The sequence below is a fragment of the Oryctolagus cuniculus genome, chromosome 1 (assembly GCF_051225735.1).
Source record: "Oryctolagus cuniculus isolate XC-2025 breed Fujian yellow rabbit chromosome 1, ASM5122573v1, whole genome shotgun sequence".
In the NCBI taxonomy this organism is placed as follows: Eukaryota; Metazoa; Chordata; class Mammalia; order Lagomorpha; family Leporidae; genus Oryctolagus; species Oryctolagus cuniculus.
The window spans coordinates 235,763,114-235,784,886 of record NC_142867.1 but is presented as its reverse complement, the minus strand read 5'-3'; the positions used below and the strand labels follow the sequence as shown (position 1 = coordinate 235,784,886).

General features: G+C 67.9%; 2 protein-coding genes across 4 annotated transcripts in view; both read right to left on the bottom strand.

The window, feature by feature from the left end:
- Positions 1-322: 322 nt before the first annotated feature.
- CACFD1 (calcium channel flower domain containing 1) lies at positions 323-7,142 on the bottom strand. Its single transcript, XM_070058707.2, has 5 exons — positions 6,912-7,142; positions 4,518-4,590; positions 3,034-3,159; positions 2,139-2,246; positions 323-1,788 (listed from the first exon to the last, which is right to left on the bottom strand). Exons 1-5 carry the CDS (start codon positions 7,030-7,032, stop codon positions 1,698-1,700), a joined length of 519 nt encoding a protein of 172 aa, XP_069914808.1. The 5' UTR covers positions 7,033-7,142; the 3' UTR covers positions 323-1,697.
- Positions 7,143-7,300: 158 nt separating this feature from the next.
- The window catches only part of ADAMTS13 (ADAM metallopeptidase with thrombospondin type 1 motif 13), a 27,856-nt gene continuing 13,383 nt past the window's right edge, over positions 7,301-21,773 (bottom strand). For 2 of the 3 annotated variants that reach the window (XM_070058662.2, XM_070058671.2), the window contains exons 16-31: positions 21,035-21,216; positions 19,631-19,766; positions 19,425-19,554; positions 18,813-18,998; positions 17,825-17,987; positions 17,537-17,611; positions 17,266-17,386; positions 15,385-15,514; positions 15,123-15,302; positions 14,115-14,300; positions 11,535-11,739; positions 10,635-10,953; positions 10,189-10,335; positions 9,767-9,940; positions 8,787-8,971; positions 7,301-7,939 (exon numbers count right to left, since the gene is read on the bottom strand). In XM_070058662.2, coding sequence (XP_069914763.2) covers positions 7,790-7,939; positions 8,787-8,971; positions 9,767-9,940; positions 10,189-10,335; positions 10,635-10,953; positions 11,535-11,739; positions 14,115-14,300; positions 15,123-15,302; positions 15,385-15,514; positions 17,266-17,386; positions 17,537-17,611; positions 17,825-17,987; positions 18,813-18,998; positions 19,425-19,554; positions 19,631-19,766; positions 21,035-21,216 — 2,669 coding nt within the window. In that variant the 3' untranslated portion in view covers positions 7,301-7,789. The remainder of the gene's footprint in view (positions 7,940-8,786; positions 8,972-9,766; positions 9,941-10,188; positions 10,336-10,634; positions 10,954-11,534; positions 11,740-14,114; positions 14,301-15,122; positions 15,303-15,384; positions 15,515-17,265; positions 17,387-17,536; positions 17,612-17,824; positions 17,988-18,812; positions 18,999-19,424; positions 19,555-19,630; positions 19,767-21,034; positions 21,217-21,773) is intronic. The other variant, XM_070058681.2, reaches the window with a different exon arrangement.

Below are 21,773 nucleotides of genomic sequence, written 5' to 3'. Positions count from 1 at the left end.
GGATGGGGTGCCCGGGACGGAGGGGAGCGGGCTCATGGGGGATGGGGTGCCCGGGACGGAGGGGAGCAGGCTCACAGGGGATGGGGTGCCCGGGACGGAGGGGAGCGGGCTCACGGGGGCTGGGGTACCCGGGACGGAGGGGAGCAGGCTCATGGGGGATGGGGTGCCCGGGACGGAGGGGAGCGGGCTCATGGGGGATGGGGTGCCCGGGACGGAGGGGAGCAGGCTCATGGGGGCTGGGGTGCCCGGGACGGAGGGGAGCGGGCTCACGGGGGCTGGGGCGCCGGGACGGGGGGAGTGGGCTCACGGGGGCTGGGGCGCCGGGACGGGGGGAGCGGGCAGAGCTCTGTACAATGCCAGCCTTGTTTTATTGCTCAGAATGCAAGCCTGACACTGAAGCACAGGCTGAGAACGGACCACCGCGCCACCAGGACAGGGCCAGACACAGGCGGCTGGCCTGGGCCCCTTGGAGAGACAAACTCCCTGCAAGGCAGGGCCCCGCTGGGGGACACCCCCGCCAGCAGCCTGGGGCTGGCCTGGGTACTGGGAGGGCCCTTCCCTTCCTGCCTGCTGGTCAGCGCAGCCCCCGGCTGGCCAGGAGCAGCCCGAGGCCCGAACACGAGCCAGCAGCTGGGCAGGCAGGGCCCTCACTGCCCTGGGAGGTAGCACACACACAGGGAGGTAGACAGCACACCTGCTCACATGCACACACACACACACACACAGCCCTTGGAGGCCAGCGCTGGCCCAAGCAGGGTAGCCACAGGGGACCCTGCAGGCACGTGTCCTGGCAAGCCGGGCACCTGGCTGCCACCACTGAGGCATCCCGGGGACCCCCACCTCTAGCCAGAGTGCCCGCTGCCCCAGGCCTCAAACGCGGACGGCCCTGGGGCTGCTTTCCCCGAGCAAGACCGGGCCCTGCGCTATTGCAGCTCTGGGAGGGATGGGGGCCACTGGGCTCGCTTCCCACACCGGCCGGGGGCCCAGGTCGCAGGGTGGGAGGAAGGCGTGTCCTGGAGGGCTGCTCCGGGCACAGCTTGCCCGCCCCTGCCGACCTGGCTCTTGGCGGCCACCCTGGGAGCAGCGGTAGAGCTCTCTGGGCGCTCCGGCCGTAGGCAGCCACCTCCCTGGGGCGGGGGCCGGGAATGCCTGAGACAGCCAGGCTTAGCCTGTGCTCACGGGGAGTGGTGGCACCGGCACGGGGAGAAGCACACCTGGGGCACCCCCACAAGCGCTGGGAGAGCCCGCTGTCCCCACTGCCTTAGCACCAAGGCCCGAGCTGGGGGAGCAACGGGCAGAGGGCCCGGCGGAGGTGGGGCACTGGGGTGTCCTGCAGGGGAACTGGGAGGGGGCACCGTCCACCCGCTGTGTGGGCACTGCCAAGGCTGTGCTCCAGGCTCGGAGGACAGAGGGGCAGCTGGGGCGGGGGCACTGGGCGGCTCTGCTGTCCGCTGCCCTGAGGACGGGTGGACGGAGGTGTGCCCAGGCCTAGGAACTCCATCCCCAGCCAGCAGGAGTGGGGCTGGGTGGGCGGCCGTCCCACAGCTCTGCTTGGTTCTGCCTCGGGTCCCTGGGCCCGGAAGAGGCAGGGGCTCTCGGCGCGGGCTGGTCTGGAGGAAGGGGCAGGCGCCAGGTGCGGGAGTCGGGCAGCGGCTCCTCTCCAGGCCATGCGGGTGAGCTCGGGGTCCAGGTGGCTGTCACAACTCCCCCTCTAGGGTCTCCGCCAACCTCTCCTCGTCTGCCTGCTGCTTCTGCTGCTGGATCCGGGCGTAGGAGATGGCATCGCCCCTGGGGACCGAGAGCCGGTGTGAGGTGGGCCCAGGCACGCGGCCCTCCCAGCCACCGAGGCCCAGGGTCCACCACTGGGGCTTCTGGCTTCCCCAGATGCGCAGACACCCCTGCCGGGACACAGCTGCCTGGGACGCGGGGCTTTGGTCTCAGCGGGGAGGGCGTGGTGGCCCCTGCCACGGGCTGCACTGGGGCAGGGCCAGGCCACCCGGGGAGTCTCCGGAAAGCCCTCGCCTCTGTCCCCTGGAGCTGAACGGCAGCCTCCGGGCCTCAGTTTCCACAGCAGGACAAACGGGGCCCTGAGCCTGGGCTGGTGGGAGGCAGCGGGGGCCGGGGCCGGGAGGACTCACTTCTTGCCCAGGGCAGACAGTCCGTACAGCACCCCCGTGGCAAAGGCAATGGCGTTGCCCAGCAGCGTGGTCAGCGTGAGGCTCATGACGATGGGGATGACGGCCATCCTGGGGGGGAACCAAGGTCAGGGGCCACCGCCACCGCCACCCAGCCTGGGCACTCCCAGGAACCCCCCACCGCCCCCTTCTTGGACAACCGGGGGGCGGGAAGGCTCCCCAGGAATCAGCTGGGGCACAGGTTCACGGCCAGGCTTCAGAAGGGCCCCAGCAGCCCCGTGCTTGTCAGCAGTGTCGGCCCCTCCTCTGGGGACAGCACCCAAGCTTTCGGCAAGTTTCCTAAAGGCCGGCGGGCCAGCGGCCGGTGTTGGGTGGCACCGGCACCCCATCGTGTGCCAGTGCAAGTCCCGGCTGCTCCGCTTCCCGTTCGGCTCCCTGCTGATGCGCCCGGGAGAGCAGCGGGGACGGCCGAGAGCTTGGGCAGGGAGATGCAGACGGCGCTGCAGGCCCCCGGCTTCGGCCTGGCCCAGCCCCAGCCGGCCGTTGCAGCCATCTGGGGAGGGAGCCGGCGGATGGAAGATCTGTCTCTCCCTTTCTCACTGCAACTCTGCCTTTCAAATAAATTTTAAGAAGTTTGTTTTGGTGCCAAGCAAACTGAAACCCATGCATACTGGGGGCTCCCGGGAAATCACTGACGAGCAAGTCTCGCCCGCATTTCCAAGTGTCTTCTGCACCAAAACGGACTGAGCTGCCGACCCCAGGTTCTCCGCCGTCTCTCAGGACCCCAGCTTCTCCGCCGTCTCTCAGGACCCCAGCTTCTCCGCCGTCTCTCAGCGCTCGTGCATGTGGCGGGGGCTGGGACTCTGCACACAGGCCCCGCACGCCCCGCCCCGCTCACCCGCAGTAGAAGACGGCCTTCTGCCAGGAGCGCAGCCGGTCCACCCTCTCGGCCACCGCGGTCGCAAACTCCACAAACTGGCAGCAGAAGGGCGCCTCGCACAGCAGCAGGACGAAGGCGTTCATGCTGGGGGCAGGCGGGAGGGAGGGGGCCTGCTGGTGACCCCAGCGCAGGGCCCCACGGATGCCCCCGTGACCCCCCACAGGGCACCTGCTGCACGCCCGGCCCTCTGCTGCCCAGGTCCCCCAGGGACCCAGCATGCCCTGAGGGAAGAGGCCAGGCTTGGCTTCCTTGTCTGGGAAAGCAGGGGAGAAGCGCCCCACGCCCACACGGTGGCACTGCTGGGACCGGCCCGCGAGGCGGTCACGTGGAGCGCTAGGTGGCTCTGCGGGCCGTTAGGACAATGACCACCGCCATCAGACTGGGCTGTTAGGACAATGACCACCGCCATCAGACTGGGCCGTTAGGACTGTCACCACCGCCATCAGACTGGGCCGTTAGGACAATGACCACCGCCATCAGACTGGGCCGTTAGGACTGTCACCACCGCCATCAGACTGGGCCGTTAGGACAATGACCACCGCCATCAGACTGGGCCGTTAGGACTGTCACCACTGCCATCAGACTGGAAGGCTGTCCCCAGGTATGGTGGAGGGTCCGTCAGTCCACCTGGCACCTGAGGGCTGCCTGCAGCCGACCGGCAAGGCCTGAGCCTGCAACCATGGGTGATTCTGAGGCAGAGCGGCCCCCGGGACCCCTGCGTCAGGCGCCATGTGGCAGGGGCAGCTCAGGCACCAGGGCTGTCTCTCCACGGAGGACAGCAGCTCCCACGACCGGACCCTGGGCTCACGGCACGCCAGGCCCTGTGATCGGCCCCAAGCCAGGGGGTCGAGCGCTGCCGTCAGCCCCACGGCCAGAGCGCAGGCCGGGCCTGCAGAGCCTGGGAAGCCCAGGGCGGGCGCTCTCCGCGTCACCGCTGGCAGCCGGGCCCAGGGCCTCCGCCCTTCACGCTCCATCCCTGCTGCCACACGCACCTCTGGGCCCCTCCACCGCAAGCCCCCAAGTCTCCCCCCAACATGACGCCTGCTGGCAGGACCTGCGTCTCGCCCAGCTCTGCGCTCCCTCGTACCCCGCACCCCACTCCCCCGCCACCTTGAGGGGGATGTACTTCCCCAGAGCGGCCCTGGCCAAGCCTCCCCCTTCCCTCCCTGGGCAGGAGGTGGACACGGAGCCCACGCCAGCTCAGACCTGCCTCTCCCAGCCCTGTCCGTCTCTGCCCTGCCCTCGCCCAGCCACTGCAAAGCCCTAGGGAGCAGCCCCCAGGAGGGCCCCGCAGTGCTGGACGTGGTGACCGCCTGTCTGGCATGCACAGGGACTGTGTTGTGCCAGGTGGGCGCCCCATGGCCTGCAGCCTCCGTGGGAGGTCTGACAGCGGGGTATGAGGGAGCACAGAGTGGGAAAGCAGGCCCGCCGGGGCTACTCACATCATCCACACGCCGGCCGCGATGTTCAGAGGGTGGATGGTGATACAGTTGAACAGACCAGAGATGGCGCACGCTGGGGAGCAAGACACAGAGGAGTCGGCAGGGCCCGGCACAGCGCCCAGGAGTCCGCACCGTGCCGACCGGCGCAGGAGAGGCCGCGGCTCGCTCCACACTGCCCGGGCCCCGGCAGGACGATGGCCGGGCTGCAGCTAGGGCAGAGGGAGGCTGTGAGGGACGACCGCCCTCCTCTCTCCGCCACTGTCCCCCAAGGAGCTGGGCCTCTGTCCCCAGGGTGTGGACGCCCCTCTCAGCGGGGCTGGGCTTAAGGGGCAATGCGTCTCAGGGGCTCAGGCCGCGGCGCCACCTCAACCAGGCCTGGGGCACGCGGCACGGCTCACTCGAGGTCCTCCCATGTAGCCATGCGCCTCAGATTGTGGTCGGAGCGAGCGGTGCCCCCTTGGAGCCGGGCAGGGGTCCCAGCTCTGAGTCCCACGGCAGCCGAGGGAGCTGGGCGCGCCGTCCCTCTTTCTAGGCCTGTTCTCTGCCCTGTGCCGTGGCTCAGCACAGCCACCCCTGGATACCGCCAGGGGACAGGGGTGTCCTCTCCCACCCCAGCAGGGGCCTTCTCCAAGGTCCCGGGTGCACAACCTCGAAGCCCTCCTCCCAGCTGCACCTCTCCGCCAGGCCCGCCACACCCCTCCCTCCTCCACCTGCAGGACCACCTGGCTTTGTTGCAAGGCAGATCCAGGGAGCCGGCTGCTGGGCAGGACCCGAGCCGGGCGAGCCCAGGTCGTGGGGCGGGGCAGGGGCCCTCAGAGGCAGCGATTAGCAAACAGCTCATTAAACTTGCAGAGGCTCCCCTGCATCTGATCCCTCCACCTGGGCCTGGAATTTGGCTGTTTTCCATCTTCCCGTGTAACCCTATACAGACAGCAGGTGCCGAGGAGGACACGGGGGAACCGAGCCCGGGCTGCCGTGGGCCTGCCCTCACAGCGCCCAAGGCCTCCCTGGCATCCCGGGACAGCAAGGTTCCCAGGGCCATAGACACACGCAGGGGCACTGCCTGTCCCGGCCGAAGTCTCCAAGACGGCACGGCTCCGCCCGCTCGGTAGCTGTGCTGCGTCTCCCTGGCCAGGGCCTGCACGTCCCGCTGCGGTCAGCTCCAGCCCTGGCCCTCCATCCTCCAGGGACGGCCAGGTGCCCGCACGCACGCGCAGGATCCCGCCAGCATCTTCAGCAGCAGGGAGCTGTGGGCCGGGGGCTCCCGCGCTCCCGCCTCCCCTGTGACCGCCTGTCACTGACGTCACGTGCAGCCTGCTCTTTCCTCCCAAGCTGCTGCCTCCAGACCCTCCTACGGCCAGGGCGGACGCCCCTCCGGGTCCTCTTTGAGGCCTTCGCCCCAAAGGGCAGCACCACACCCCCAAGGGGCCCAGCCAGATGCACACCCTCGTGCGTCCCTGAGACACCCACGCTCTGCCATCCCACGGTGGGACACAGTTCTTGTGATTCATACACCGTCCCCCTAATCTGCAGGCGACACGGACAACTCAGGGAGATGCCACAGTGTTTCCCGGCTTCATCTGCAGCGCCCGGGCACGGCACCCACAGCCCAGGATGGGACTCCAGAGTCGGCAGGGCCACCGGCTGTGCCGGCCTTACGCCGGGACCTCTCCTCCTGCTCTCCACTGACCACCGGCACCTGCTCAGGCTGCCAGGGAGGCCACCGGCCCAACTGGAGAGGACGCACCAGGCCTGGCCGTGATGTCCAGGGCAGACGGGAAGAAGGGGGCGGTTGCACAGGCCACAGACACGGCTGCCTGCCTTCACGGGCCAGCTCCTCCCAGGGCTCCACGTCCCTTCTGCACCGCACCTGCCGCCTGCCTTGTGTGCCTTCCGGATTTGTGCTACAAGGGGCCGCCCGCCTGCCTGGGAGCTCAGGGCAGGGGTGTGTCCAGGGGGGTCCAGAAGGGCCAAGGAGAGGCAGCTGAAGGCTTTGGAGAGAAAGCTCTGGCATCGTTGAGGGCAGTGGGGCCCGGACCTCCCCATCAGTACACTTCCCGGACGGATGGTGGCTTCCTGCCCCGCCCCACCTACAACAGCCAGGTCCCAAGGCTGGGGCAGGGCTCTCTCCACACACACACCCCTTCCCAGGTGATGGTGTCCCCAGCATCATTGGGACAGGCCCGGCCACATGCCCAGCGCAGAGCTCACGGTGGGAGTTTGTGTTCCCTCTCCGGAATCGCCAGCCTGGTCCTGGGAACCGAGGAGCCCAGGCCCGAGGCCAGGAACCATGGCAACCCGAGGGCGCCGGCTCCCCGGCCCCCGCCCCCGCCCGGGCCGGCGCCCGAGGACCCCAGACCCCACGCGAGTCCCTTCCCGGCGGGGGCTACTCACAGACGGCCCCCAGCACCCCCGACAGGCGACACAGCCAGCGGTACCACCACGTCATGCCCTCCTCCTGCGCGGGCGGCGCCGAGCCGGCGGACACCGCCGCCGCCCCGCCCGAGCCGCTCATGGTGCCGCGGACCTGCGCAGCCCCCGACCCTCACAAAGGGCTCGGAGCCCGGCCGCTTCGGCCTGGCGCGCTGCCTTGTGGGAGAGGCGGCCGTATTAACATAGGGGGCGGGGCTCTCAGGCCGCCGCAGGTGCGCCCGCGAGGCGCCGATCAGCATGGAGGGCGGGGCTTGGCAGCCCCGGCAGGTGCGCCCGAGGGAGACCGGACTCTTACTAGCATAAGGGGCGGGGCTCGCAAGGCAGCGCCGGAGGGCATCTGGCGCTCCCTGGCACGGGGGCGGGGCCTGGTGGCCCTGGCACCTGGGCGTCTGATCCTCCCACCTGGACTAGCATGGGGGTGGGGCTTCGGCACTGGCAGGTGCAGCAGGTGCACCCGGCCTCCAGGCCCAGTCCGGACTCCACACTCTTCTCCTGCCCTCCCTGGGTGGGCGAGTGGCTTGCTGGCTTCAGGATGGAGCCAGTCACAGCCAGGAAAACCCCACCTTGCCAAGGTTCGGGCAGGTAACGTACAGCAAACAGTCAGGCACCGTGTTTGGTCTGTTTTGTTTATTGGTTCCCAGGGGGCTGGCACGGCTTTTCCAAAGTGTGCTCGCCTTCCAGCCGACGCCTCCCAAGACCAGAAAGCTGTCGGAGAGCAAGGCCGGACACCCACTCTGTAGAGGGCAGGTCAGCGGCCGACGTGGGGATGAGCGGGGGGGGGGGGACAGCCAGGGCCGAGTGTCCAGGTCCCGCTGTCCCTCTTCCTCCCGCACCCTCCATCAGAAGGTCCAGTAGTGGCCTCGCAGACTGGCGCCGGCCTCCAAAAAGCTCTGGCTGAACTCCACCTCGGCCTGGCTGCCCCTGGACTCCCAGTAGAGCACCTGCTGCCCACGGAAGGCTGTGGTGCTCCAGCTGTGGCTGTCCCGGATCTGGGAGAAAGGGGCAGCCCAGGAGGAGGAGCTGGAGTGACGGCCAGCCAGCACACAGGGACGCGTGCATGTGGCAGGTGGCAGGCACAGCGCTGAACCCCCATGGGGGCCCCATCGGGGCACTGTCATCCTCCCCAGAAACTGAGGCTCAGAGAAGTTACCCCATTTCCCCAGGATGCACAGCCAGCATCCCACAGCTGGATCCCAGACAGATGTGTCCAGTTCCAGAGGCCAGACAGCCGCCTCCAGGGAGTGGGCACCTCGCCGGCCGAGCTCCAGCCTCCCAGAGCACACAAAGCCTCAACTTTCTGGCAGGCTGTACCCCCGGCTGACCTGCAGTCCACTGCAGGAAGGGCCTTTAGAAGTGGTTAGGACGCCTGCGCGGGACCCACAGTCCTGTATCAGAACGCCTGGGCTTGACCCTGGCTCCGCTCCTGTTCCAGCCCTCTGCTAACGTGCACCCTGGGAGGCAGCAGTGATGGCTCAGAATGGGGTCCCTGCCACCTCCATGGGAGACCCAGATGGAGTTCCAGGCTCCTGGCTTTGGCCTGACCCAGCCCAGACTGGGGGCCTTTGGGGAGGGAACCAGCAGATGGGATCTCTCTCTCTCTCTCTCTCTCTCTCTCTCTCTCTGCCTTTCAAATACAATGATAAATTGTTTTGAAAATTCCTCTTTTTTCACTCGTGCGGATAGCTCCAGAAACACGCATTGCTGAAGGAAACTCCCTTCTCCCATCCCTGCGCTACTGGCTTCAAGGGTTCTGGTCCAAAGCCAACTCAGGGGGTCCCCCGGCCCAGCACCCTGGGGGCAGCTGTCCTAAACCACAGGCAGCCCTAGTGGTCTCACCGTGATGTCGCTGGCGTTGGCTCCCTCGGTTCCAGGGGCCGTGCCGGCGGCCAGGGCGTGGATGGCTATGCGGGCCTGCGGGGCCACGCTGATGAAGAGCCGGCAGCCCCCTGCCCGCCCTCCATGAGCACTGGGCGAGGGGCTCACGATCTCCCCCCGGGGTCCAAAGAGCTGCACGTCACATTCTGCAGGGCACAGAGGTGGGTGGGCTGGGGTGGGCCACCTCGGGGACACAGCAGGCCCAGGGACAGCACCGATGCCAGAGGCCAGGGCAGCTCGCAGCCACGGAGCCGTGCGGGACAGTATGGTGCGGTGCCAAGATCAGGGTCCCCAGGAGGAAGCTCCCCGTGAACCCCACCCCACCACTCCCTGGCCGAGTGATTTCAGAAAGGGCGCGACCCTCTGAGCGCTCGGGGGGGCCCGCACGAGGGGCTGCTCAGCGCTGAACCAGACGCAGCCAGGGGCTCCGGCGCTGGCACCCACTGCCGTCCCCAGGAGCCCCAGCTGCCTGGCCTCCTGCGCGCGGAGAGGCCCGGAAGGCAGGAGCAGCGAGAACCACCCGGCAGCCCCCGTGCTGTGGGGCCGGCCCAGGGCAGGTGGGACGGGGCCCTGTGGCGTGGCTTCCTCCTGAGGTCTGGGCTGGGAAGGCACCCTTGGGAGCTTGGGCCATGGGCAGAGGGCAACACCCCTCCCGGTCAGGGGTGAGGGGAAGCCGCTCACAGAGGGGCCTTGAAGGAGCTGAGTGCCACAGGCCAGGTGTGGGGCAGGGGCCGTGCTGTGGCCCAGGTCCTACGGCCACCCTTCTGGCTGCGTGGCCGGGAGACAGAGCCTCCTGCCAGCCACGGGCGCAGACCCAGAACGCCCAGGTCCCATCCGTCTCCGCGGCTCCCTGCCTGTCTGGCCCACCGCCCACTGGGGCTGGCCCCGCCCAGACTCCACCACCCTGCGAGGACCAGGGCAGACGCCGGCACCGGCCGTACCTCGGTAGGGTTGCGGGGCAGGCCGGCTCCCGTGCCGCAGCACCACTCCGCCCCGCGGCCCCGCACGGCGCTGCTGCACCACCAGGGTGTTGCTCAAGGAGACGAAAGTCGCGCCCGACAGCTCCCTGCACGTCTTCCTCCACGTGAGCCGGTCCCAGACCACCAGCATGTCCCCTGGGGAGCAGCAGCATGAGGGGCAGGCACTCCGACTCTGGGGCGGCACACGCCGCACCCTGGTTAGGTTCAGTCCTAGCCATCCCACACTGGCCAGGAACTGGCTCTGAGGACCGGCCGTGGCGTTAGTTCCCACTAGCCTCAGCTGTCCGGGAGAAAGCTACGAGGACGAGCGGCGGGCACACGGGGGGAGCGACCCAGCCTGGATGGGGCCCGTGGGCGGCGTCGCTCGGGCGGCCCGGACATACCAAGGCTGCAGTTCAGGGAGCTCTCCAGCACGTGGAGGGTCACCACCTCGCCCAGGGGCCGTCCGAGGGCCACCGCACAGTCTCCCTGCCGGGCGCCTCGCAGGTCAATGGTTCCTGCCGGCTCCAGGAGCTGTCGGCCGCAGGCACCTGGGGGCCAAGGGGACGCAGGTGAGCGGCCCAGGAAGGGGGCTGGAGGCGAGGGCGGCTGGGCCGGGCAGGCTGCGTGGAATAGGGCTGCTTCCGGGCGCCCACGGAGGAGGCGGGGATGCGTGGGCTTGGTTCCTGCCCCGGAAACCTTGAGTTACCTTCCCTGGCTGCTAACAAAAGTGAGGCTTCGTTCTGCTGGGCAGGAGAGGGTGGGCCCTGACAGTGGCCCAGCGCATGTACCCCAGGGACCCCCCAACCCCCAGAGCCAGCCGCCCCCACAGAAGGAGGAGGGCACCTACTGGACTCCCCCAGCTTTCCCTGGGGTCCGGGCAGGTGCCCCAGAGGCTGGGGAGCCGGGGGCGGGAGGCGGGTCCGGGGCTGGCGCCACTCCAGTGCAGTTCCAGCTCCAGCGGCTGTGGCCTGGCCGGGAGCCGTGGCTTCCTCGTGGGGTGCGGGGCTGGCCGGCCCCTGCCCCACACAGGGCCCTGCCCAGCAGCCCCGCACCGTCGCTGGCTTGGGCAAGTGCTGGCAGAAGTCGGCAGGCATGGGAGCCTGGGCCTGGGGGCCGAGGCAGGCGTCATGCCGGCGCTGGACGCCCGCCCCGCAGGAGACGGAGCACTGTGGGGAGAGAGGGAAGCAGCGGTGGGCGCCGAGGACGACCTCGGCCGTCGGGAGCCCGCGTCGCCCTTGCACAGAGCGGGAGGCACACGGGGTCTCTGTTCTACAGAGAGCCAAGGCTCAGCGGGGTCGGCTTGAGCCGGTCACGCAGGTGGCGGGCGCGGAGGTTTAAGCCAGGGTCTCTAACTCACCCTCGCAGCCCCTCTGCCTTCCCACCCTTAGGGAGGGGCCTTTGTCTGCACCCCGTCGGCCACCACATCTGCCCTGGCCTCTTCCCAGTCTCACGTCCACCTGGCCCAGAGGCACAGGCTCCTTCCGGGTGGGGGGCAGCTGTTCTGCTCTGGGCCTGCTCCAGGCTGCGGCTCACCCTCGCCTCGGGGGTGCCCTGTGGGGTGCCCGGCCCAGGACGGCCTGGGCTCACCTCCGCTGGACTGGCGCCTCATCATCCAGCGTCTCTCCAGACCGCACGGCCTCCGAGGGCCCCGCTGCCCCTGGGCTCCAGGCCTTGCTGGGGGCCCCTCCCCTCCTTGCAGGAGACGGAGCCCCCCCGCCCCAGCCGCAGCAGGCAGTCGCACACTTGCCTCTGTCCAGGAGCTGACCTGCCACCGGTAGGGACAGTCGGCGATGAGGCAGGGGACCCTGGCCTGGGGCCGCACCAGAGCGGCACAGGCCGCCTCGTCCACCACAGTGTCCTGGCCTTGGTCAAGCTGCACGCAGGCCACAGAGCGCACGGCGGTGCCGAGGCCACAGCTGGCTGAGCACGGGCCCAGGGACGCGACTTTCCACCTGCACAAGGAGGGAGAGGCTGGGATGCCCCAGACGGCACTGCCCCGAGGGGCACCCACTCGACCCCATCTCCTCCTCCTGGACAGGTGCCACCCGCCCACCCTGCACGTGGGAATCAGACCGGCCTCTTGCAGAGCTGGACATAAACCCAGGCAGCCTGCGCTGGGCCGGGGTCTCCACCACGACCCCTTGCCGCCCTCACGACGCTTCCTTGCTGCCTGCCGGCCTGGTCTGCAGGGCACCGGGGAGGTGGCAGTGACCCTGCCGTGACCCCCCGTCTCAGCACCGTTCACACTCAGGAACCGGAAGCTTCTCTCATGCAGGGCCGTCCTGGGCACCTGGCCCCTGCCCACCAGAGGCCCACGGCAATGAACATCTCTCAGAAGCTGCCGACGTCCCCGGAGGCAGGATTGGTTGAGAAACCGCTAGCCCAGAAGGAACAGAGCAGGTGTCGGGGGCTGGCGGACGCTGCCCGGGACAGTGCAGTAGGGCGGCCACCCGGGGCGGGGGCGGGAGGACTCCTGGGACCGCCAGGCGTGCAGCGGAAGCCAGAGAAGGCCCCGGGCAGCAGGGAGGGAAGTGCTGAGTCAGGAGCATCCTTGGAATGTTCTAGAACAGCAAGGCGGCCAGCGCAGCCACAGTGACCCCCGAGAGGCAGTCAGGCTCCTGTGTGGGTGCACACACTCTGGTAAAAGTCCCCAGTCACCTCTAGCAGTGATGTGCAGAGCCCAGCAACCAAGAGACGGCCGTGCCAGGGCGGCACACGGACCCCACAGCTACGAGCCTGGAGACAGCTCGGTGCAGGGGCTGACGCTGGGAAAACTGCCCGGAGCCGGTGGCAATCCAGACCTGGACTCCGGCGCACCCACGAATGTGGGACACGGCGAAGGGGAAACGGGGGTGCTGCTTAAGGATTCCGAAAACTGAAGCGTGGTTGCCGCTCTGAGACCTATTCTAAGCAAATCTCGATGAGTTCAGGGTTCGAGTCCACAAGAAAATGGCTGGCGCTGTGCTGCAGTGGGCTAAGCTGCTGCCTGTGACACCAGCATCCTGTATCAGGACGCCGGTTCGAGTCCCGGCTGCTCTGCTTCTGATCCAGCTCCCTGCGCACATGCCCGGGAAAGCAGCACAAGATGGCCGAGTCCCTGGGCCCCTGCCACCCACATGGGAGAAGCTCCTGGCTCCTGACTCCAGCCTGGCCCAGCCCCAGCTATCGTGGCCATTTGAAGAGTGAACCAGCAGATAGAAGATATCTCTGTGTGTCACTCTGCCTTTCAAACAAATAAATAAATCTTAAAAATGAATACATAAATTGAAATGAGGAGCCGGCACTGTGACACAGCGGGGTAAAGCCCCAGTCTGCAGTGCCGGCATCCCATATGGGCGCTGGTTCGAGTCCCGGCTGCTCCACTTCCAGTCCAGCTCTCTGCTGTGGCCTGGGAAAGCAGTAAAAGATGGCCCAGGTCCCTGGGCCCCTGCCACCCACATGGAAGAAGCTCCTGGCTCCTGGCTTCGGAACGGCCCAGCTCCAGCCATTGCGGCCAACTGGGGAATGAACCAGTGGATGGAAGACCTCTCTCTCTCCCTCTCTCTCTCTCTTAGTCTCTGCCTCCCTGTAACGCCACCTTTCAAATAAATAAATCTTTTTTAAAAAGTTGAAGTGAGGCCAGCGCCGCGGCTCACTAGGCTAATCCTCCGCCTAGCAGCGCCGGCACACCGGGTTCTAGTCCCGGTCGGGGCGCTGGATTCTGTCCCGGTTGCCCCTCTTCCAGGCCAGCTCTCTGCTGTGGCCAGGGAGTGCAGTGGAGGATGGCCCAGGTGCTTGGGCCCTGCACCCCATGGGAGACCAGGAAAAGCACCTGGCTCCTGCCATCGGATCAGCGCGTTGCGCCGGCCGCAGCGCGCCGGCCGCGGCGGCCATTGGAGGGTGAACCAACGGCAAAGGAAGACCTTTCTCTCTGTCTCTCTCTCTCACTGTCCACTCTGCCTGTCAAAAAAAAAAAATTAAAAAAAAAAATTAAAAAAAGTTGAAGTGAGATCTTATCTGCAATAGAGATTTCTTTCAAACCAGGGGGGACAGACAGGCAGGTGCCACGGTGGAGACGCGGTGGAGCGGACGCCCACCCTCTGTCTTGCCTCAGCGCCGTCCTGATGAGCTAGGCATTCTCACACCCAGCCCCTCCCCTACAGCGTCCTCCTGGGGACAACAGCCGCACGCCCACGCCCCAGTGACCCCTCTCTGGGACCTCGAGCCTGCAGCCGAGTCTGCCCAGGAATCTGGTTGGGCAGCACCATGGACACACCACAGGCCTACGGGTGCCCCCTCTCGCTCAGCCTGCGCCCACGGCTGTGCCGCCCCCCGTGCGGCGACTCACCTGGGCGGGCAGGGCTCCAGGCCGCAGGCCTCGTGGGGCTCTGGGCGAGGCAGCCCCTGGCACTGAGCATCCGTTAGGATCTCCTCGTCGCCCTCGTCCTCCCCGCGGGCCCGGGCGCAGTACAGCATCCTCCGCACAACCCCGCCCCCACAGCTCACGCTGCAGGCCGCCAGCTGGTACCGCCACCTGTGGGAAGCGCAGTCAGAGGGGGGCCAGCCCCTCGGGGGGCTCCTGACCAGCCGGCTCCCATTTTCCTGGATCGGGAAGGGGCCAGAGCCAGGCGGGAGCGTTCTCTCTCGGGGTCTCCTTTAGATTTCTCCCAAGAGGCTTGGTCCAGCCTGGTACCATTCAGACAAACCCATTTCTCAGAGAGGAGGCTGAAGGCAGAGAGCAGAGTCTGTGTCCAAGGCGGGGGGGGGGGGGCGTCAGGCTCACAAGGGACCCTGCCCTGGGGCTGACCCACCAGCCCACCCAGCTGTGTCCAAGGCAGTGGGGGGGGGGGGCATCAGGCTCACAAGGGACCCTGCTCCGGGGCTGGCCCACCAACCCGCCCAGCTGTGTCCAAGGCGGTGGGGTGGTGGGAGAGGCGGGCGTCAGGCTCACAAGGGACGCTGCCCCGGGGCTGACCCACCAGCCCGCCCAGCTGTGTCCAAGGCGGGGGGAGGGGGGGAGCGTCAGGCTCACAAGGGACACTGTCCCGGGGCTGGTCCACCAGCCCGCCCAGCCTCCCTTCCCACCCGTTTTGCTACTTTGTACCAAACTGCAGGTGCCTGCGCCCCTGTGAGCTCCGGAAACCCCCGGGCAAGGTCTGCCTACCACCGAGCCCCCAGCGCCTGGGCGCAGCACAGGCTAGGAAGAGCAGGAGACGACCTCCGCCCCTGCGCCCAGGCGCCCCAGGTCCCCTGCCAGGCTGCTCACACGACCCCCTGATCTGAGCAGCCAGGGGGCTGGGCTCGGAGGTGAGGGCGCGGCCAGGATGCAGGCCTGGCTCCCGGGGAAGGGGCGCACCTCGGGGGGCAGGGCTCTGAGCTGCAGTCCTGGAAAGGGTCCGGCTGGGGCGCCGGCCAGCACTTGGAGTGAGGCAGGGGCACAAGGCGCCCGCCGTCGGGCCTCACGCAGCGCACCGCCAGCGGCACCCGGGCCTCTCCACAGGTCACCGGGCACGGGCCCAGGGCCCGGGCGTCCCACCTGCAGGAAGAAGGCCAGCGCTCTGCGGGAGGCCGCAGCCGAGGTGGGGCTCCTCCCCCTGCTCAGCCTCCCACCCGCTCACCGTGCAGGGCAGGGGGCGGCCTGGCAGACCCCACGTTGGTCCCTAGGCTTGCTTGCCGAGTCGCACAGCTCCTCCTGGACCGGCGTCCTGAGGACGGCGTCCACGCACCAGAAACGCAACTCCATGAGGCCTGCAGGGAGCAACAGAACCCCCCCACCCAGGCCGCGAGGGGCGGGCTCAGCAAGGACTGACAGCTCAGTAGACCAGCCCCGGCCGCTCAGGAGCTGTGCGAGCGCCTGCACCACTCTGAGCCTCAGGTTTTCTTAATGACGCCTGCCCGGAGGTCACTTATAAAAAAACACAAGAGGTCACTAGGCTAATCCTCCACCTTGCGGCGCCAGCACACCGGGTTCTAGTCCCGGTCGGGGCGTCGGATTCTGTCCCGGTTGCCCCTCTTCCAGGCCAGCTCTCTGCTGTGGCCCGGGAGTGCAGTGGAGGATGGCCCAAGTGCTTGGGCCCTGCACCCCATGGGAGACCAGGAGAAGCACCTGGCTCCTGCCTTTGGATTAGCGCGGTGCGCCAGCCATGGCGGCCATTGGAGGGTGAACCAACGGCAAAAGGAAGACCTTTCTCTCTCTCTCTCTCTCTCTCTCTCTCTCTCACTGTCCACTCTGCCTGTCAAAAAAAAAAAAAAAAACACAAGAGGGGACACACGTCGGGGGTGCTCGGCAAAGGGTGCCTCTGTGGTGGGCACCCCCGCTGTGTGGACGGCAGGCCTCCAGCCCTGCAGTTAAGGGGCCCGCGTCTCGTATCTGAGTTCGAATCCCGCTCCTGGCTCCAGCAGACCCGGGAGGCGGTGCTGAGGGCCCACGTCGCTGGGTCCCTGCCACCCTCGTGAGAGACCTGGATGGAGCGCCTGGCTCCAGCCCAGCCCAGCCCAGCCCAGCTCTGGCTGTTGCATGCACTGGGGGAGTGAACCAGAGGCCGGGAGCTGTGTGTGTGTGTGTGTGTGTCTGCCTCTCCAACAAATAGGTAACAAATCTTAAAGAATTGCTATATGAGGGCTGGCGCTGTGGCACAGCTGGTTAAGCCGCCTCCTGTGACGCCGGCAGCCTGTATGAGCACCAGTTCGAGTCCCGGCTACTCCACTTCTGATCCAGCTCCCTGCTGATGCACCTGGGAAAGCAGTGGAAGATGCCCAAGTAGCTGAGCCCCTGCTGCCCACATGGGGGACCCGGATGGAGCTCCTGGCTCCTGGCCCCAGCCCCAGCTGTTGTGGCCATCTGGGGACTGAACCAGCACATGGAAGATCGATCTCTCTCTCTCTCTCTCTCTCTCTCTCTCTCTCTCTCTCTCCCCGTCTTCAAATAAGGAGACACAACTTTGTTAAACATAGATCTGGGCAAACATTCTAAAAGAAGGGACAGCCGGCATTTGTACGTCATATAGTCACAGGCGCACGCCCCACCATAGCCAAAACGTGGACGCGTCCACCAGCAAATGAGCGGTAGCGGATGACGGACAGCGCCCGGGAACGCTCAGCTGTCACAACAGCCAGGCACTCGCTGGACATCCTGCTAAGGAAATCAGCCACACGGCACACTGTGCGATACGTGCGTTCCCCCAGGGAAAACCTGGACAGACAGGAAGCTCTGCTCCTAGACACTGACTCCCTGAGCCGTGCCTGCCTGTCTGGGCGGTCTCGCGTGACCCTGCTGGGCTGGTGGGAAGCAGTGCCCCCCCCAGGCACCAGCATCGTGCTGCCGCTCCCTCTTCCTCTCTGCCAGCCCATTGGGGAGGCCCTGGCCCAGCGTCCTTGTGCGTGGGGTGTCGTGTGCACGCGTGCTCTGGGCTGTCTGCCGGCCACCTCCCTTGCCTGGCAGAGCCTGCAAAACTCAGGCTGAGAAAGGTGGTGCCAAGCGCTGACCCCCGGCCCCTCACCTCGCCCACAGGACACGGAGCACGGCCCGGCCACAGGAGTCCACACAGGCGCAGCTCGGGTCCCCGGGCTGGCAGTGCCCAGTGGGGGCGGAGCCTCCTCCCTCAGAGACTTGGTGTCAAGCTGCAGGGCAGAGCGACAAGCTGTTGCCGGAGGTGGGGTGCAGCCCCCAGCCTCCAGCCGCTCCCCAGAGGCCACGGGCGCCTCCCTGCTGCCGGGGAGGGGGGAGTGTGTGGTTTCCCAGCCCCACACCCCCCGGGGCCATGTCCTCACCCCAAGCCCCATCTCTGTCTCTGCAGGCTCCTCCTCTGTGGGGGCGGGGTCTGCAGTCAGGGGCTGCTGGGGGCTCTAGAGCAAGGGCAGGCAGGGAGGGTGTTGGCACAGCGGCTGATTTCGAGAATGGTCAGCCTGGCCTGCAGGGCGACGGGAGCTCCCAGGAGGCCCCGAGTGCTGGAAACTTACCCTCGGGCCAGGGCAGCAGCCCGCTGTGTAGGAGCTGCCTGGCTCTCCCAGCCGGACAAAGGCCCTGTAGCCCCAGCCCCTGGCGCCCAGGGCACTCACCAGACCCCAGCCTGGAGGACACGCCATCCCGACACAGGGCTCCAGGGTGGGCAGCTGCTCGGCCGTGGAGCAGGGCCCTGCGGTCACGGGCACCTGCAGGCCGTCGGCGCCCTGCGCACACGTCACGTTCTCCAAGGCCAGGCCGGAGCCTGACACCTCTCCCCTGAGGACGGCACAGGACAGTCGCCACGCCCTGCCCAGCCTCCCAGCTCCTGGGGGGCAGGGAGGCCAGGAATCTGCTCCCTGACACCCAAGAGCGCCAGGGGAGGGGGACCCCAAAGCAGCAAAGCTCATGGCTCTTCCCCGAGCGTCCGAATCTCTAGTGCCCATTTGGCCTGCGCAGTGGCCAGGCTGCAGCAGGACAGGCCCTCCCCTCCCGCCCCCCAGAGGCCAAGGCTGGCCCCAGGACGTCACTCCCTGCCCACGGCAGAGGCTGAGAAACCAAGGGCCAAGCAGAGTCACAGCCAGGCCCAGGAGGGCAGACGGGCGCCCGCCGATGCCAGCCCTGAGCACCAAGTGGCCGTGGCAGCTCTGCGTTGAGGATTCTGAGGCCGGGTCGGGTGGCAGAGGGAAAGAGTGGTGGCTGCTGATGTCTGCGGCAGATGGGAGAGGGGAGAGGGAGCCCAGGGCCCTGGGGGTACCCCCGCGGACAAGACCACCCTCTCCCCGCCAAGCTAACGGCAAGGCAGAGCAAGCCGTGGTCAGTACGGACACGGAGGCCACCGTGCACAAGATGACAGTGGTGACAAAGTGACACCTGCTCCACCCGCACAGTTTCACCTCATCCCCACCGCCCTACGGGAGCAGGGTCCCTTCCCTGTTTGGGGAGCCCGGCAGGGTCTCCAGGACAGAAAGGGATTCCGAAGCCACGGCTTGTAAGCCCCCAGCATGACCACCCATCACCCAGGATGCTGGGTCAGACCAGAGGGGACTTCAGAGCGCTGGGACTTGGTGCTGGCCGTGCCGGGGAGGCCGTGACCGCACTCACCTGCTGGGGCAGGGCTGGGGGCTGCAGGGCTCCACTGCTGCCGGCTGCTGGGCCCCCACTCTGCACCGGGCCGGGGGCAGCGTCCTCAGGCGCCCGCCCGGGGCCTCCTCCACGCAGCGCACCAGCCGCACCCGCAGGCCTCCGCCACAGGAGACGCTGCACGGGCCGAAGTCCCCGGCTGCCCAGCTGAGGAGGGGCAGAGCGTCAGGCTGCCGGCCAGGTCCCCAGGTTGGCTCAGGGGACAAGGCAAGAGGTAGGCGGGTCTGCCCAGCCAACTCTGCCCCTGGTCTTGGCCAGACCTGTGTCCCCGGGGGTCCCCAAGGGGGCCGGCCTTGCAGAACTGTCCTGATGGACAGACCTGAGCCTGAGGACCCTGGGCCACGGTGCTGGCCAGCCTGTGCCCGACAGGGGGCATTGCAGAGGGCGCTGCCCCGGTTACCTCCAGGAGTGACCCCTGTTGCCCCCCCAGGGTGCGCATCTCCCCCTCACAATGAGCGCCGAGCTCAGGGTTCCCACACAGGACGGCGGGGTACCACTGTGTCCTCGCCAGCTGAGCCACCCCCACAAGCCAGGGTGACCCGCCTGGAAGCCCAGGGAGAGCCCGGTACTCACTACGGGGGACAGGGCTCAGGGATGCAGGGCTCCGGCCACGCGGGCGGCCGGAGGCTCCCTCGGCACCGGGCAGTCTCCACCCACTGGTTCTGGGCCTGGTCCAGGCAGCTGTAGGTCACCCAGCGCAGCCCTGGGAGGGGACAGGGGGGCTGGGCCACCTGGGCGTGGCCAGGTGGTGCTGGGGGCCGGCCCCCTCCCAGCCTCACCTGCCCCACAGCTCACGGAGCACGGCCCATGCACGGCGGCCCACACCCAGGCCGGCCGCTGCTTGGGCTGGAAGTAGCTGAAGGTGATGTCGGGGCGGGTGAGGGCGCCGTACTCGTCTCCGTACCGCCGGTAAACCTGCATCGAGATGGACGGAGAGCTCGGGGCCTCGTCCTGTGGGGTCCCCAAGGCTTGTCATCTAGGCCACCTCCCCCAGGAAGCCTTCCGGCTTTTCACTCCCCCATCTTTGTACGGCTTTGCCCAACAGCACTCTCCAGGGCTGACCCCGTGCCAGACGCTTCACACCGCACAGCCAAGGGCACCTCTAGGAGTGGGGGTGGGGTGAGACTCAGCAGGTGATGGTAAGTGGCTGTGTGGTTTTGGGGATGGAGCACCATGGGAGCAGGGCAATTGATGGGGCAAAGAACAAGGGTCTGGGGGTGCAACCAGAGATGGAGCTGAAGCCCAGGGGTCGGCAGGAAGGGTCAGGATCCCGGGGGCCTTGGGGCTGGCTGGGGCCTGGGTTTGACCCTCAGAGCGCTGGCGAGAGCCTCAGGAAGGGACCGAACCAGCCCGGGGGCAGAGCCGGGATGAGGCTTCAGACGACACTCGGCACCTGTCCCCACGTCCCCCTCTGGCCGCCCACCACAGGCCTCTGGTTAAAATGGGGACTCTCAGGCCCACCGGGAAGCCCCACGCAAGGCCCGGAGAAGGCTCAGGAAGCCGTGTGTCTGTTCACACCGCAGGGCCGCTGGCAGGGCCGCTGGCTGGCAGGCACGGGGAGGCCGCTGAGCTGGGCCACCGGGGGACAGGAAGCGGATGCCCTGTCCCCTCAATCCCACCAGCTGTGGGGGCCGCTGGGACCTGGCCCCCACGAAGCTCCCCAGGCTGTTCTCTCCTCCCCACCGGGCACGCCGGAAGTTCACTTCATTGAGGACTCGCCCACATGAAGCCTTCTGGGGTCCCCATGCCTCTGTCCCAAAGAAACTGGGGGAGCCCACAGCCACCCGGGATCCTCCACACAGGGACGCTGCCCACACTGCACGGCCTAAGTGACCCGGCATCGGTGTCCAGCCCTGGGCTCCCTGCGGGGGCCGCTCCTAGCCTCCCAGGCAGGCGTCACACTGCGGCCTGCGGGTGCCCACCCCTCGCCCAGCCCTGCAGCACCTGCTCCTCCCAAACTGGGCTCCAGCCTTCCTGGGGAGGGCTCCTGGCCCCTGCTCGGGGCCTCCTCCTTACCCACCCTCCGAACTCCGGGGCCTTCTCCCAGGGCTCCAGGATGGGGGGCTTACACCTGCACGTGGGACTGGGCTCTCCGCCTGGCACAGAAGCGTGTCCCCCTACTCGGCCACTGAATGAATGAATGAGTGGCGGAACAAATGATGGGCGAGTGCTCGGCCGGGCACCTGGATCTCGATGTCCCCCGGGGCGGGTCCCCGGATGTGGACCTCCTCGAGCTGGGGCAGCCGGTCCTCGGTGAGCGTCAGCCTGTACTCCACGCGGCTGTCCTCCAGCAGGGAGGGGTGGGTGGTGCTGGGGGAGAGGCTCGCGTTCCCGGCCACCACGTAGCGCCCGCGCACCCGCACCGCTGGGGGCAACGACACACGTGAGGCACAGCGCCCCCGCGGGGGCCACCACGCCCGCCTCCGGCCCGGGGCCTGGGGGGGAGGGGCAGGAGGGCACGGTGGCCCCGGGGCACTTCCCCAGCCCGCCGGGCCTCCTGGCGACTCAGCGCGGAGACACCCCCGCTCTCCACATGCACAGGCTCCGTGCCCCCCCCAACGCACACACACGTACACGCCTTCCCCACACGGGGCCCCACGCCCCGCTCTGGCGCCTGCTGAGCGCTGTCCCTGCTTCCCCCAGAACTCTACACACAGGCTTGGCGCCCGAGGGCCCCCGGGTCAGCGCCCTGCCCCCCACTCACACGCCCGCCTGTCACCGAGCGTCACGGAGCCCACCTTGCCTGACAGGCTGCCCCGACACCGACCTCTCTGGGGGTGCGAGGGTCCCACCAGATAGGAGTGTCTTTGCTTAGGGCTGGCCAGGGTGGGGCCGGCACACCTCACAAGGTGACGCCAGCCAGGTGACCGCCCACGTGAGCTGTGACCCCATCAATCGCTCGTGCCCCCCAAAACTGCACAC